Source organism: Epinephelus lanceolatus, chromosome 14, assembly GCF_041903045.1.
Source record: "Epinephelus lanceolatus isolate andai-2023 chromosome 14, ASM4190304v1, whole genome shotgun sequence".
NCBI classification, from domain to species: Eukaryota; Metazoa; Chordata; class Actinopteri; order Perciformes; family Serranidae; genus Epinephelus; species Epinephelus lanceolatus.
The window spans coordinates 20,383,300-20,399,672 of record NC_135747.1 but is presented as its reverse complement, the minus strand read 5'-3'; the positions used below and the strand labels follow the sequence as shown (position 1 = coordinate 20,399,672).

General features: G+C 41.2%; 1 protein-coding gene across 9 annotated transcripts in view; it reads left to right on the top strand.

The window, feature by feature from the left end:
- Positions 1-16,373, top strand: part of dip2a (disco-interacting protein 2 homolog A) — a 113,062-nt gene that overhangs the window by 93,138 nt on the left and 3,551 nt on the right. For 3 of the 9 annotated variants that reach the window (XM_078174444.1, XM_078174443.1, XM_078174441.1), the window contains 18 exons: positions 1,140-1,267; positions 1,437-1,551; positions 3,849-4,050; positions 4,188-4,297; positions 4,633-4,713; positions 5,177-5,294; positions 5,488-5,609; positions 5,795-5,906; positions 6,043-6,152; positions 6,342-6,472; positions 7,236-7,404; positions 7,864-8,034; positions 8,489-8,518; positions 13,855-13,916; positions 14,062-14,119; positions 14,232-14,306; positions 15,755-15,929; positions 16,045-16,168. In XM_078174444.1, coding sequence (XP_078030570.1) covers positions 1,140-1,267; positions 1,437-1,551; positions 3,849-4,050; positions 4,188-4,297; positions 4,633-4,713; positions 5,177-5,294; positions 5,488-5,609; positions 5,795-5,906; positions 6,043-6,152; positions 6,342-6,472; positions 7,236-7,404; positions 7,864-8,034; positions 8,489-8,518; positions 13,855-13,916; positions 14,062-14,119; positions 14,232-14,306; positions 15,755-15,929; positions 16,045-16,168 — 2,093 coding nt within the window. Of the gene's footprint in view, positions 1-1,139; positions 1,272-1,436; positions 1,552-3,848; positions 4,051-4,187; positions 4,298-4,632; positions 4,714-5,176; positions 5,295-5,487; positions 5,610-5,794; positions 5,907-6,042; positions 6,153-6,341; positions 6,473-7,235; positions 7,405-7,863; positions 8,035-8,488; positions 8,519-13,854; positions 13,917-14,061; positions 14,120-14,231; positions 14,307-15,754; positions 15,930-16,044; positions 16,169-16,373 lie in introns of those variants that run through there. The other 6 variants (XM_033617404.2, XM_033617402.2, XM_033617403.2 and 3 more) reach the window with 4 other exon arrangements.

The window sequence follows — 16,373 nt, the reverse complement described above, 5'->3', positions numbered from 1 at the left end:
TAAACATGTGTTGTGATATGCTGTGAGTTTGGCAGCGTATTCTACTTAAGGACATAATCTTCTTTTTGAGTAGACTTAATTTGTCATAAATTATTAATCTGTGATATTCATTGTCTTATCTTTTTTAGAGTTTCAATTTTACTCAACCTGCCTCTGTCCCAGGTAAAGGGTCAGTTCACTCAAAAAGATTAAGATAAGATAAACCTTTATCAAACCTCAGAGGGGAAATTCGGTTGTTACAGCAGTGCAACGACAGCAATAGAAAGTAAAAGAATAAATGATAAAAGAGGCATATGAAAAACTAAACTAAAATAAGAATAGAATCATAGATAATCGAAAACTATACAAGAATATATGGAGACTGAAATTGTATTGCAGCAAGTATATGTTAACAGTGTACACCAGAAATTCATTAAACAATTAAATTAATTCTACATAAAATTTCAAAAAAATAATTTAAAAAAATACAATTAAATTTATTTAAAAAATCACAAAGACTTACCTTAGAATTATTTAGCTACCAGAATACAGTAATATCTGTTTTATTCTTTAAATATTTGAGATATACAGTATATCAAGCCTGTGAGGCTTCTGCTGGGATCTCAGTAAGATTTTCAGATTTTCAATAACATTTCAGCCAGAACAAATATTTGAATAAAATTCAACTGCACGGTCTTTCTAGAAACAATATCCCGGTTATTCTGAATTATTCACAGACCTCTTTGTGGATGGTTTTCATAGGAACTATTTCGCCAGAGTGTACTATATGAAAACTGTCCACTTAGATGTCTGTTTATGTCGAAACTACCTTTAGTTGTTTGACGAACACTGTCTGGTGTTCTTACACTATAAAATCAGCAAAGGAGAGATTCATATTTTATGCAACTGACCTGCCATGAGATCTGTCACAAGCTAAATTATAACAGGGCCAGATCACAGAGAGTGGAGCAAAAATTAGGGGGAAAAAAAAAAGGTTTATCATGAGTCGAAAATGGTGGCGGTTCTCATTCCCGCGCTAGAAGTACATTTTCACTGTACCGTTACCTCACGTGCTAGTTGTATAGACGCACGCTGTACTTTAGATTAGGATAAATGTCAAGACTGACCCATCTAACAGTATGTGCTTTGTTTCCCACCAGGACAGCCTTGTGTTTGTTGTGGGGAAGATGGATGGCCTCATGGTGGTCAGTGGACGGAGACACAATGCCGATGACGTGGTTGCCACAGCACTGGCAGTGGAGCCCATGAAGTTTGTGTACAGGGGGAGGTAAAGAGGAAGCACACACATCTACACATATCTCATATAGAGAGTCGGCCTAATCTGCACTGTTTTCTACCACTACTGACAGTCTTGCAAGACAGCAGCTACTGAGCAGTTTTATGGATGAGTAAAGCCCAGCTGCAACAGTGTTTTCTGTTTATGTTGTGTGCTCCAGGATAGCAGTGTTTTCTGTGTCCGTGTTGCGTGACGAGAGGATCGTCGTTGTAGCAGAGCAGAGGCCAGACGCCTCTGAGGAGGACAGCTTCCAGTGGATGAGTCGCGTCCTTCAGGTGCTCATTGTGACCTGTCTTTTTCACATCTTGTCACTTAGGTACAGATAACTGAAGGACTGTACCCATGGGTTTGCATATTTTATTTTAGTAATTGCAAATCAGGTATACTTAGTTAATATTACTCCTGACTTTACTGTTTTATACAGCATGTCACAAGGTTTTAGGCTGATTTTCTTCCTACAAGGAAATCATCATCGGTTTTTATGTTGGTTCGATATAAAAAAAACAACTTCAGATCATTCAAATTTCCTTGAGATTATGTTGTTGTGGATGTTAGAGGTTCATTGCATGCATTAAAAAGGTGCTAAAGGATGCTATCGCTATGCAGCATGAGGATACAAAATCAGTCAAGCCTTGTTGAATGCTTTGGAAAATTGTTATTAGAAAAGTGTAGTGGATTTGAAGTTAATGAGAGTGAAGATTACACAGCCACTGCTAGGGTCTCTGAAAGTACCAGTCAAAGCTGACAAAATGACCATATTTTTGTCTTAATTTGGTTTATTTTCTAATCTGCCTATGCATATTAAACAGATTAGTATAAAAACAAGAATAACTGCAGATGAAAACATCCCCTAATGTATGGTGTTTACTAAAAAGAACAGAGAACTGCGGAAAAAATCAAAAACATCAAGCCCCTAGTTAGTTTTTATTGTAAAATTAACTTTCTCTGATTCACTTGACAGCTTTGCTGATGTCCAGTTAATCAGTTGAGGTATCAAGCTGACAGAACATTAGACAGCTCAAAGGCCTCTTGCTTATATTGCAATGTAAAATTTAAAACTACATCACAAAGCACTTTTTTGACGATAAGAAATACTAATTCATCCAATTAAAAAGTGAGATTTGGCTAGAATTAGGGCTGGGTATTGTTTAAAGAATGGTGATACCACTACCCTTGAAGAGATACTGACACTTATAGAGTACTGTTATTGTCCCTTTAAAGGGCCAGTGTGTAATATTTGGCATGGTTTATTGTCAATCTGAATCTGAATCTGAATATTCTACCCATTAATATGTTTATATAAGTGTATAATCGCTATAAAATAAAATTCGTTTGGTTTTCGTAGCCTTATAATTATGCTTTTATATATATATATATATATATATCAAGGGCCTTGCTTTAGAGAGGTCGCCATCTTGCGCCGCCATGTATGTACAGCAGACCGATTGGACAATCCAGCCACCCAGAGAACGCATTTCGCATGTATAAATGAACCAACAAAGACAGCGGGAGGAAGGAAGAAGGAGGAGGAAACAGCAGAGTGTTAGTAGTTTGTCGATAGAGAGTAGTGAAAAGTTTTTTTAGTTATAAAGTTTGCGAATGGACCACACTTACCACGCAACAGGAGAGAATGAACCCGAACCGTCATCTGCGAGGAAAAGAAGACGCAACTTCACTCCTTGTGATGCACTCTCTGCGGCGCTTTTCCTCCTGGTGATATATCTCCCCAACGATGGCAGCAGTAGCACCGAATCCCATTCTGTGCATTCAGCCTCTGTTCTCGCCCGCTCAGCATCAAACACATGGAGTTCCTCATCTGTGTGCTCCGGCTCAAACAGGTATGGCTCTGAGTCTGTGTCCGCTACAAGAAACTCTTCAAAATCGCGTTCAAAGTCGTCCATTGCAGCTACTATAGTCCGGAGATATTGCTAGGCTAAATAAACAGCTGAGCTCTGTTACCGGCTACGCTGTCAGTCAGTGTGCGGGCTGGAGATTGGCAGAGCAGAGAGGGGAGGGGGGGTCCCCACGTAGTACGGTAAACGAGTATGTGTGTAAAGTTATGAAGTGTGTGTGTGTTACGCTAGAAGAGTCAGAGTTTTGGAGTGTTACTGGAGTTTCTGGAGTGCTCAAATAAACTGGCCTTTTCCCCGAACGCTCCTCTGGTCTCCTGCTCGTGAGGGATTCATTACAATATCGTAACATGGTTTAGATTTCTAAATAAACATTCACCTCGTCGCTAGATAGACCTACTCCTGAAAAACTCGTGCGCAAGGCTTTTTGTCCCTACGAGGCCACCGTCATTTACCCGATGGGAGGGGTGAGCGAGTGAGTCCTGCAATCTAGAATTTGACCACTGATGTCACTGTTTTCAACCCATTTTACACACTAGCCCTTTAAGTCCCAGCTGCAGCTGAAAATAAATATGACAACATTTTTTGTCATTATTTTCATGACATATGCATATAAAGGAGATTAATATAAAACAAGAATAAATGCAAATGAAAACTGGATGATTTACAGATTTGCTGATCTCCTTCTCTTCTCTGTTTTGGCATTACTGGTGGATTTCCAGGCCATAGACAGCATCCACCAGGTCGGGGTGTACTGCCTGGCTCTGGTGCCTGCCAACACGCTTCCTAAGGCGCCCCTGGGCGGCATCCATATATCTGAGACCAAACAGCGCTTCCTGGAGGGCGCATTGCACCCCTGCAATGTCCTCATGTGCCCTCACACATGTGTCACCAACCTGCCCAAGCCAAGACAAAAACAGCCAGGTAGACCACCACATGTTGCAGCATGGATCAGGTTTAGATACAAATGTAGCAAGAGGACTTGTCTATGTTGTTTTTTTATTTCTGTGTTTTTATTTCTGTGGATATAAATGTTTACTGAATGTGGTTCTGCTGGACAGAGGTTGGTCCTGCTTCCATGATAGTGGGCAACCTGGTGGCAGGAAAGAGGATAGCACAGGCCTGTGGGAGAGACGTGGCCCAGCTTGAGGACAATGACCAGGCACGTAAGGTAGATAGTCATCCTCATTTCACCCACTCATCACCTCCGCACATACGCAGACACAGGTAAGGATCCATACTGGTGGGAGTGGAATCTGAAACACATGCAGCTGATGGAGAAGACTTCCTGCTGTCAGAGCTGTCTGAATGAACGTCTGAATGAACGCTGTTGTGTAATTCAGATTCCACTTTCACCATGCATTGCTCCCATTTCTCTTTTCAGCTTCGCATACATATTCATACAGATACATTAGCGATTCATGATCATCTCAGTTTGTGTCTGTCTTTACTGAGTGTTACTCTCATTTCTCTGTAGTTAAATGTTTCTGTCTCTATCCCCTTTAGTTCCTGTACATACAAGATGTGCTGCAATGGAGAGCTCAGGCCACTCCGGACCATCCTCTATTCCTTGTTCTCAATGCCAAGGTACTGGCTTTCATCATGGCATATAGACTTTAGATTTGCCATGGCAATCTGTATTGTGACATAGTTAATTTCCTGAAAATTAGGTTGAGAAACTGTGAATAGATAAAACACTTAGATAGTTACATCTGTTCTGGTTGATTCAGTTAATTTATAAACTGACAAATGATGGCACATAAAGGCATTGATGCAAACTATGAATACAACAGGAGACATTAGAGTGAAACACTACCTTGATAGAAATCTCTAGTGGTTGATTAATCATAAGGAAGACAACCATTTTCTTCAACTTAAAAATGATCTTGTTGTCTTAAGAAATCAGACTTTGGTTTCTCAAGAATTGACATGAATTAGCACTTCATCGCGAGAAAATGAGCTTTATCGGCGTAAAAAAAAAAATGCAAGTATGTCCTTTCTCGGCTTCCGTATGAATGAATGTTACATGTTCTTATCTTTTGCTCCTCAGGGCACAGTGGCGAGTACAGCCTCCTGTCTGCAGCTGCACAAGCGAGCAGAGCGGGTGGCTGCAGCACTGATGGGACGCCTCAACACTGGAGATCATGTAGCACTCGTCTACCCACCAGGTAAGGGATGCTGCTGTGCTACTTTCAGTTATTTTCTTGAGTGTAACAACTTTGTCTTCACTTTCCCTTTCTTCAGATTGTAAGTCTGTCTATTAATCAAAAGCACAGAGCAGAAGAAACTCAATAAAGTTCTTGATATTATTGTAGAACTTATTCTTTAAATAACACTTTAAATATAAACATTTATGTGCAGGAATCGACCTGATTGCCACCTTCTACGGCTGCCTGTACGCTGGCTGTGTGCCAGTTACTGTCAGACCCCCGCACCCTCAGAACCTGGCGACCACCCTGCCCACCGTCAAGATGATTGTTGAGGTAACTAAAAAGGCTAATTGAATCCCTCTCTGCACAGTTATTGCAAACATTGAACCTGGTGAAAGTATAGTTTAAGATACAACAAATGACATCAGCTCTGTTCTGTGCAGGGGTGCAATTTGTGTGAATAATTAAAGTCATGTAATATATATATGTAGTAATACTGTAGTATCTGTGGGTTAAAGGTCAGTAAGTCGGTGTGTATCCTGACCACTCAAGCAATAATGAAGCTGCTGAAATCCAAAGAGGCTGCTGCTGCTGTGGACATCAAGAGCTGGCCCATGGTGCTGGACACAGGTACGTTATACACACATACCCAGCACAGTTTTTGTTCTCATGTTTCCACCAAAGAGTAGATTTTTAAGTAAAGAAAATAACATGGTCCAAGTTTGCTTTAAAAACACTTCCTCCTTTCCCTCTGCTCATCCACCAGATGATCTCCCCAGGAAGAAGAGTCCGCAGATGTACAAGCCTCCGACCCCAGAGATGTTAGCTTACTTGGACTTCAGCGTGTCCACAACAGGAATCTTAGCAGGGGTCAAAGTATGTTCAATGTTGGACTCACGTGAGCCATTTGGGTTCTTAAAAGGGTGTAGGGTGTCATGCTGGGATGCTACCGTCTGTCTTTGCTCCCATTAGCAGCCAAAGCTCAAGCTCAAAGAGTTGTTTTTAAGCTGAATTTTGCTCCAGGATCCAGTGTTGATGCATCATTTGTGTCTCTGTGTCCTCTAGATGTCTCACGCTGCCACCAGTGCCTTGTGTCGCTCCATCAAATTGCAGTGTGAGCTCTACCCTTCACGGCAGATCGCCATCTGTCTGGACCCCTACTGCGGCCTGGGCTTTGCCCTCTGGTGCCTGTGCAGGTAAACCAGCAGCTCTGGTCAAATGAATGACAGTGAAATCATCAGTGTTAAAGATATACTATGTAAGAATTGTCGGTTACTGTTTGTAAACACAGCATTAAACTTGGATCCTCCTCCCTACACTGCAAGCTACTGTACTGTTGTAGGAATGTTACATTTGTTGTTATGGAAAAGCCGATACTTTAGTAAGGTAACTGAGCTAAATCACCAGCATCTACCTGTGTAACAGAAAACAGGCTCTTCATCTCCATCCTCTCCTTCGGCGCTCGCCAGTTAAAGTGAAAGCCAACCCCAGATTCACTCTCGTTTTGGAACAAGCTTTGTCCACTTGGCGTTTTGTCTCGCCATATTTGTGTTTTTTGCGCTGTTGTGTCTGCAATATTTGTAGCTCCCTCTTGGATGTGTGCTTCTTACAGTCTGGCACCTTGTCCCAACCTCACCTGCATGTGGTTATTAGCTGGCGGCAACGTGCCCAAGAGTGTCCCTAACATGGCAAAATGAGAGGAAAATAAGAAAATACAGGCAGAGGGCAGAGTCTCTGCAGATAAACACACCACCACACACTTCTAGTGGGTCATAGGTGATGACTGAGAGGGATTATTGTTGTATGAGTCTGTATATTTTTTTAGGAAAATCCTGCATAGTATATCTTTAAAAAGCCTGTGATAGTGGCTAGAAAAGCCAGTGAGTTCTTTTCTCTTAGAGCCTTTTTTCTCCATGTCGTCCCACTCAGCCTCTCTCATGTATCTCTTCTTTATTTCAGTGTGTACTCGGGCCACCAGTCGATCCTGGTCCCCCCTCTGGAGCTGGAGAGCAACGCGTCTCTGTGGCTTGCTGCAGTCAGCCAGTACAAAGTGCGAGTCACCTTCTGCTCGTATTCAGTCATGGAGATGTGCACCAAGGGCCTGGGTTCGCAGACAGAAGCACTGCGGGTCAGTTTGTCTCTTCAGGTGTTGAGTGGTGTCATGGGGGAAGCAACAAACTACAACATTTTCTTCCATAAAATTTAAGGGTTTTCTTCAATTACTCCTTTTCCCCGTGGTGCTGTTGCCACAGCGCCGCGATTATGGAGACAAAATCGGGGTCCTTGGGGGTGAAACACTTCACTCCTCTGTATCTGTGTGCTGATTACTGTCTGCAGCACTTGAGACTGGGATTTCTTACAAGTCATGTCCATGGTTTAATGAGTAGAATCTCTCTAATAAAAATGTTCTATTCATATGAGAATGTAACCATTACATTTCTCTTGTCAGCTCCTAGTTTACATGCACCCACAGTCATCTTTGCAAATTGAGAAAAAAGGTTACATTATTAGCATAATTGCAGGGTATTTTCACACAATTTGCACGTCATTTTTTTACTGAACCAGCTCTTCTATTTTCCATCTCCAGCTGCGAAATGTGAACCTGTCTTGTGTGCGTACGTGCATGGTGGTAGCAGAGGAGAGGCCCCGCATTGCACTCACTCAGTCCTTCTCTAAGATCTTCAAGGACTTGGGGCTTTCACCACGCGCAGTCAGCACTACCTTCGGCTGCAGGGTGAATGTCGCGATTTGTTTGCAGGTAAGCAGCTGAAGGATGAAAAAGGGACGAGGAGGAGGAGGAGGGTTCAATGTTTTAGGGGCGACACTGTTCATGAATCTATACACGTATTTAGATAAACATCCAAGAAATCTTTGAAAAGTGCAGGATTGGCAACACTTTCAAAGAGTGACTGTTGGTGATGTAATCCAAGTGGTTTGATAAAAAAAATGAAGCTTGAGGTGAAGGAAAATGTGTAAAACTTCATATTTTATAGATGTAAGGTGGAACGATGGCAAAAACACCATGCACTGAGTCTGAGTCTCAGTCTGACTGTTCATCCTTTTTTCTTTGATGTTCTGTTTTATTTTTTTTCTCCCTATCCCTGGTGATTGTTTGTGTGTGTGTGTGTGTGTGTGTGTGCATGTATATTTATGTATATAAATATATATATATATATATATCTTTATTTATCTGTCCTGCCCTGTCCCGTCAGCCCAACAGGTTAGGGAAACTGGCTGAGCAGGTAACCTTAGGATAAGAGTTGCTGTTTGCTCATTGGGCTGCCGCTGGGTCTTTATGTGTGTGTATATGTCTGTGTGTCTGTGTGTTCATGTGCGTGTTTGTTTACCTTTGCATGGTTTTAGAACACGCTTAACCTTTTCACTGATTTTTCTCTTGGTTTTCTGTTTTTTCTGACCAGCTTCGGCTTTACTTTAGCGCCATTCATTTTAGGCAAGTCGTAGCTGTACCGGCTGGCTTTCAACCATTGCTTTATGAAAAGTTACATGTGATGTGCTACTACATTAAACCATGAGCTAGCAGCATGAACTCTGCTGTGATTAGGGTAATTTTGGGAGTGCCGTGTCAAACTCTATGATCTTTATTCCACTATGTGACACAAACATTTACATTGAATAAGAATCGTTAATGTATGATTCTTTTGTTTTGTTTTGTTTTTACTATTGGAAGGACAGTTTTAGTTCATTTTTCTTTCATTTACAACAATTTACCACACTCTTGTTTTGAAAGAAAGGTAGGGTGAAGTGTTGCAGCTACATGGCCCTCCAAAGTGAGTTTTTTTGAGGCACACTCCAGATCGAGTGTTAGTAGAAATCATCAGCAATATGGCTACACAAGAAAAAAAGACACCCACAAATATCTTCTCTTCGTTAATAAAGATTTTAAAATCATGATAACCAACTAAAACAAGTGTAACAAATGCTGATGTCGCAATAGCTAAATAGCTTGTTGCCGAAAGTTACATCGTCATTGCTGATTTATCCATGACAGATATATTTCCATGTTGCATTCCTCCCCATTTGATGGCATATGACACCCAAAATTTAACTTAAGTCCAGCAGCGAAGTTGCTGCACTTGTTACCAGTCCTCTAATATCAGTGTAGACTGGCAGTGTAGGAGCACGGGTTGCTAACATTAGCCTACAAAGCACCTCTAGTGGCCTGGTGGTGAAGCACAGTTTGTTCTGTCTCATTAAATGACTTGTTTAATGAATTGATGGCATAAAACTTAAGTTGTGAACGAATCACAAACGTCTTTTATCTCCATCAGATAGATGGCAAATGTCATTGTGATAATACCATCATGCCATCAGTCATGTCTGTTTAAGTAAACACCATCCATTACTACTGATGACGTATCACAGTCAGGGTCTTGAAGGGGTGTCCCAAATTTCAACCTCTGCCTCTTGTAACTCTGTTCTGAGGGGCAATGGGGTCAAAAATGAGGGGTAGGGGTAAAAATAAGAAATGGGATTAGGCCTTAGTTTTTTGAGTTAGTTGTAGTGGGTAGAATAAGTAATTATTTAGTTATTTATATGAAGGATATTCCGCTTTCTGCTGCCTTTTCATTCGCACCAGTAGCCATTTAGTAAGACAGGTACTTTTATTTGTTTTTGCCCCTTTAAATGCCAGATATTTTACTTTGGAATAAAACTGCTCATTAACAGACGTAGTTCAATGGTGTTCATTATGTCTTTAGTTTTTGATAATGACTTTAGTTGTTCTTTTATCTCAGACATGTTAGGATGTTACATACCTTGACATATTTCGGCGGAAACTTCCGCTCTCCTCAGAAGTGTCACTTGGTGGTGGTTGTGACAGGACAGTCACACCTCCCTAATATCAGCTGATTGGCAGATCAGCTGATAAAGACGTGTCACCACCACCACCAAGTGACACTTCTTCCGCCCTCCTAAGAAGTGTCACCACCAAGTGACACTTCTTAGGAGGGCGGAAGTTTCCGCCAAAACATGTCAAGGTCATCCTAACATGTCTGAGATAAAAGAACAACTAAAGTCATTGTCATTAACAGACATGTTTGACTCTTGAGTTGTGTTGGATGAGCCAAAATGTTGATCAGGTTTATCAAAACAAATGTGTTTGACAGTACTGATCGATGCACTTTTAATTAGGCTAATAATCAGACTGCTGGCTTTGATTTTTTTGGCAAAGACTAATTGCTGGATTGCGTCTTGATGATGTGCGTCCCGCTCTGTGTTTGGCTTTAACCATACAGTGACTCAGTGCTAGCTTGTGCTCTGGCTACACTGGCAAAGGAGTAATGGAAAACACAATGTGTTGTGACTAGTCTTACAGCAGTAATGATGACAAATCCCAAAGCAGAGGGAATCAATATCTGACAGTATCAGTACTTGAGGAATGGCTAAATTACAATCCAGTTGCATGGCAGAGCTGTAGATATTTATCGGAACAAATGGTGCTCAGTTAGATATTTTATGACATTTGAGTGCGTCTTTTGTTACAGAAAATAAATATTTAAAGGAAATAAACTAAAGTTCATGTAATTTCTTGTAGGCTTTGAATAACTGGCTCTGTTGCTTTTTCCGACCATTTTACACTTGTATGAAAACAAACTGGCAGCATTAGAGCAGGTGACATTAACTGTGCAGGTACTGACAGTGTCTGTGGCTACATGGTTGAGTTTTGCCAAAGTCCTAACTATCCTGGCTGGTTGGCTTCTGGCTGCCCCCCCACCCCCTGCCGCTTTGTCAACAGTTGTATCATAAGCAGCTTTCACCTCCCTTCCACTCAGGTACCATACAGCAATAAAGGGGACCTATTATGCTTTTTCTTATATTCTGTCATATAGAGCTGCTTCCTGAAAGTTGAGGATTCAAATCATCAGTCAGACACCCTTCAGTCGACCGAGATTCTTCAAGTCAAGCAGTTTTATTTATGATTTTTTTTTTTTCCAGTCAGTGTGTGGTGTACTTCTGGGGATGTTTCAGTCCCCAGATTTAGCTGCAGAGTGAGCGCTCCTTTCTTTTGTGCTGATCTCTGGTACAGGTAGCTGTGGACTCAGACCCAGGGTGAGTCTGATTGAGAGGGAGGCAGCAACCCGGTCAGGCTCCGAGATAACATTATTTTCAGCCTTCTGCTTGGAAGTGGTGAATTTACAGCTCACAGCAACTTAATACGATAGTCTCTTTATCTCTTTTAACATCTTTATGAGTTGGGTACAGCCCTACTGTCATACAGTACAGGCCAAAAGTTTGGACACACCTTCTCATTCAATGCGTTTTCTTTATTTTCATGACTATTTACATTGTAGATTCTCACTGAAGGCATCAAAACTATGAATGAACACATGTGGAGTTATGTACTTAACAAAAAAAGGTGAAATAACTGAAAACATGTTTTATATTCTAGTTTCTTCAAAATAGCCACCCTTTGCTCTGATTACTGCTTTGCACACTCTTGGCATTCTCTCCATGAGCTTCAAGAGGTAGTCACCTGAAATGGTTTCCACTTCACAGGTGTGCCTTATCAGAGTTAATTAGTGGAATTTCTTGCTTTATCAATGGGGTTGGGACCATCAGTTGTGTTGTGCAGAAGTCAGGTTAATACACAGCCGACAGCCCTATTGGACAACTGTTAAAATTCATATTATGGCAAGAACCAATCAGCTAACTAAAGAAAAACGAGTGGCCATCATTACTTTAAGAAATGAAGGTCAGTCAGTCCGGAAAATTGCAAAAACTTTAAATGTGTCCCCAAGTGGAGTCGCAAAAACCATCAAGCGCTACAACGAAACTGGCACACATGAGGACCGACCCAGGAAAGGAAGACCAAGAGTCACCTCTGCTTCTGAGGATAAGTTCATCCGAGTCACCAGCCTCAGAAATTGCAAGTTAACAGCAGCTCAGATCAGAGACCAGATGAATGCCACACAGAGTTCTAGCAGCAGACCCATCTCTAGAACAACTGTTAAGAGGAGACTGCGCCAATCAGGCCTTCATGGTCAAATAGCTGCTAGGAAACCACTGCTAAGGAGAGGCAACAAGCAGAAGAGATTTGTTTGGGCCAAGAAACACAAGGAATGGACATTAGACCAGTGGAAATCTGTGCTTTGGTCTGATGAGTCCGAATTTGAGATCTTTGGTTCCAACCGCCGTGTCTTTGTGAGACGCAGAAAAGGTGAACGGATGGATTCCACATGCCTGGTTCCCACTGTGAAGCATGGAGGAGGAGGTGTGATGGTGTGGGGGTGTTTTGCTGGTGACACTGTTGGGGATTTATTCAAAATTGAAGGCACACTGAACCAGCATGGCTACCACAGCATCCTGCAGCGACATGCCATCCCATCCGGTTTGCGTTTAGTTGGACGATCATTTATTTTTCAACAGGACAATGACCCCAAACACACCTCCAGGCTGTGTAAGGGCTATTTGACCAAGAAGGAGAGTGATGGAGTGCTGCGGCAGATGACCTGGCCTCCACAGTCACCGGACCTGAACCCAATCGAGATGGTTTGGGGTGAGCTGGACCGCAGAGTGAAGGCAAAGGGGCCAACAAGTGCTAAACACCTCTGGGAACTCCTTCAAGACTGTTGGAAAACCATTTCAGGTGACTACCTCTTGAAGCTCATGGAGAGAATGCCAAGAGTGTGCAAAGCAGTAATCAGAGCAAAGGGTGGCTATTTTGAAGAAACTAGAATATAAAACATGTTTTCAGTTATTTCACCTTTTTTTGTTAAGTACATAACTCCACATGTGTTCATTCATAGTTTTGATGCCTTCAGTGAGAATCTACAATGTAAATAGTCATGAAAATAAAGAAAACGCATTGAATGAGAAGGTGTGTCCAAACTTTTGGCCTGTACTGTATATATAATGTTACAGTGTCAGATTTTAATATCAAATATGGCCGAAGTTTCAAACAATGAGATAAATGTATGTAAACATATTTCCTGTGAGCAAAAATCTCAGGCTTCAGACCTCTCTGGATACACTTTTTTCCACATTTTTCCTACTTTTGAGACAAGCTGACGTCAGCTCGGATGGTCATCTGTTTCAGGCTACTGCAAGTGTTTACCTTGTGTACACTGCTACATGTAGCTACACTCTGACATCAGGGAAACCTGTAAACTTGATTGCTAATGTTAAATTCTCGCCAATTTCAGACCATATTCTTGCTGGAACATGTCCAGTTGCCTTTAGAAGCTTTTATTGGTGATTGTACACTGTAGAAGGTGCGTCTTCACCGTCATTCCCTGTGCAGAGGCACCGAGAGCACAGATGCGGAAGACTTGGAAACACTGACCAATGAGAGCAGACTGGGTTATTTTCGGGAGCAGGGTTTAAAGAGAGAGACATTAAACTGGAGTGTATCAGGCAGAGGGTGAATACAGATGTTCCCTTATAGACAGTATTAGGAAATAAAGTGTTATGTGGACATGAAGCATGTCGACAAGTTCTAATAGAAACCCAAAATACAAGTATGAACCTGAAAATGAGCATAATAGGTCCCCTTTAATGTCAGGATTGTAATCAGAGTTACATTATCCACTCATGTTGCACTCTGCTTGTTTTTCTCCAGGGCACAGCCGGTCCAGACCCCACTACTGTTTATGTGGACATGAGAGCTCTACGACATGATAGGTGGGGGGCACCACTGCAGCTATGTAGATATAGCTAGTTAGATGTAATGCTAGTTAATAATTTTATCATACTTTTTTTTACATGTTAAGAAATAGAAGGAAAATTGAGATATGAATTTGCTCATTTTGTTCCTTTGTTTCGTCAGGGTACGCCTGGTGGAGAGAGGGTCGCCCCACAGTTTGCCACTGATGGAGTCTGGGAAGGTATGACATCATGCAAACATGCACACTAAACACTACGGACATCTGTGACTTTACACTGGAATGAGGGTTGTTCTTCTTTAAAGCTCTGAGATATGACTGTCTGCTGTTGCAGATCCTTCCAGGAGTGAAGGTGATCATTGCCAACACGGAGACTAAAGGACCCCTGGGAGACTCCCATCTAGGAGAGGTAAGTCACAACGGCAGCAGGGTATATCAGAGCAGGCTTGTTTCACCATCACCTGTTCCACTTGGTTATGACCCACAATTTATCAGGTAACAGTCAGCTTTCTGCAGTAAACTGATCTGTTACACATCATATAAACAAGAGAATATAAACAGCTGCATTTTCCAGAAGAAAGTCACTTTATTTGCCATGTAACACTTTTTTTAAATGAGTAATTTCTTACCTTTTTAATTGACCAAATGATAATGTTAAAAAAATAGCACATACAAAGCAAAAACAAGCAGCACAAATACATATGAAGACCATAGAATGAGAATATCAAAAGACAATTCCATATAAATAAAACAAAATAGGAGTACAATATACAGAAAATACACTAATAAAAACATATTCAGAGGTTTCAGGGGGAAAAGTTTCATAATTTTTCAAAAGCGTATTACTTTTTTTGTTTCATAAACAGCGATTTAAGCAGAGAATTCAGTTACAGGAGAAAAGGTGAAAACATAGGTAATGATATACAAAATTTATCATGTCATGGAATGTCATCGTCACATTTTCCAGGCCTTGAAAAATCAAGCAATTAACAAAAATCATTGAATTTTGTTGTGTGTGTGTGTGAAGAAATTGTTACAGTAATCTTCCATGGATAAACTTCCACGCAGTGTAACATAACAGGAAATTAATTTTCCCTGCGTTCCATCTCTCCTTTCATGCATGGCTGCTAGCTGAAATGATGTTTGAATAGAGTTTGAATCTGATACATTTGAAAGTGGGGGATTAAAAGTTATATTTTTGATCCTTGAGAAGTCATGGAAAAGTTCTGAAATTTTGTCCATGAAAATGTGCGTGAACCCTGTAGTAAAAAAAATGGATATAGAATAATGAAATTATTCAGATATTCAAGGGTTTGCCATGTATACACATAACCAGATATCTAATGAGACGTTAACATGTACGCAGGTGCATGACGCAGGTGCATGACTAAGGAAGGAAAGAGTCATTCTATTTCAGACAAATTAATGATGACTAAAACTGAAACTTAAACAAGTCAAATTAAGACAATATCCAGTGCAGAACGTTGAATTATTTGTAAAATTCAGAAACATTTGCGTCGTAAGAAAAGCTCTCATTATAAAGCTTGACCTCCAACACACACACACACACACACACACACACACACACGCTGCTTCTAAAATGAGGTCGAGGGTAAGAGAAGAATCTGATTACAAAAACAGGTTTATGGACACAGAAGAATTTGACATCAAGTTTTCAAAGCAGAAAAGAAACAACAGATCAATGACCAGTCAACATTTATTCTCTTTTATGTAAATGTTGGATTATGACATAATGGATCCATAACTTTAATCAAAAGAGTGACGGAGATATGTGTGATCATCTGTGTAAATGATCAGCAGTTACTTACTCTCTCTACTCATTATTCTGTGTGTAAGGTGTGGGTGAGCAGTCCTCACAACGCCACAGGCTACTACACAGTTTATGGCGAGGAGGCGCTGCATGCTGACCACTTCAACACCAAGCTCAGCTTCGGCGACACTCAGACAGTCTGGGCGAGGACAGGCTACCTGGGCTTCCTGCGGCGCACCGAGCTGACGGACGCCAGTGGAGGTGAGAAACACTGGTGCTCGCTTTGACTCAGTATATTGCTGGACTCATATTTTGATTTTTGTCACTGCAGAAAACTAAAGATATTTTCTAATTCCTGCTTCTCTCTCTAACTCAGAGCGCCATGACGCCCTCTATGTGGTGGGCTCTCTTGATGAGACTCTGGAGCTGAGGGGAATGAGGTATCACCCAATTGACATCGAAACCTCTGTAATCCGCTCTCACAAGAGCATAGCTGAATGGTGAGAAATTTACATCAATTATAGGTCACAACTTTATTGCTATGAAGTTTGAATAATTCATAATGTAGTCACAGTTGTTTATCCATTTTACATTCAAAGCTGAGTAACATGAATTCTGAGTACTAACTTCTCTCCTTTTTTCTACTTTCCCTTCTGCTCACCTCTGTTTCTCCTCCTGCCATCTTTTCTTTTTCCCTCCCTTCCG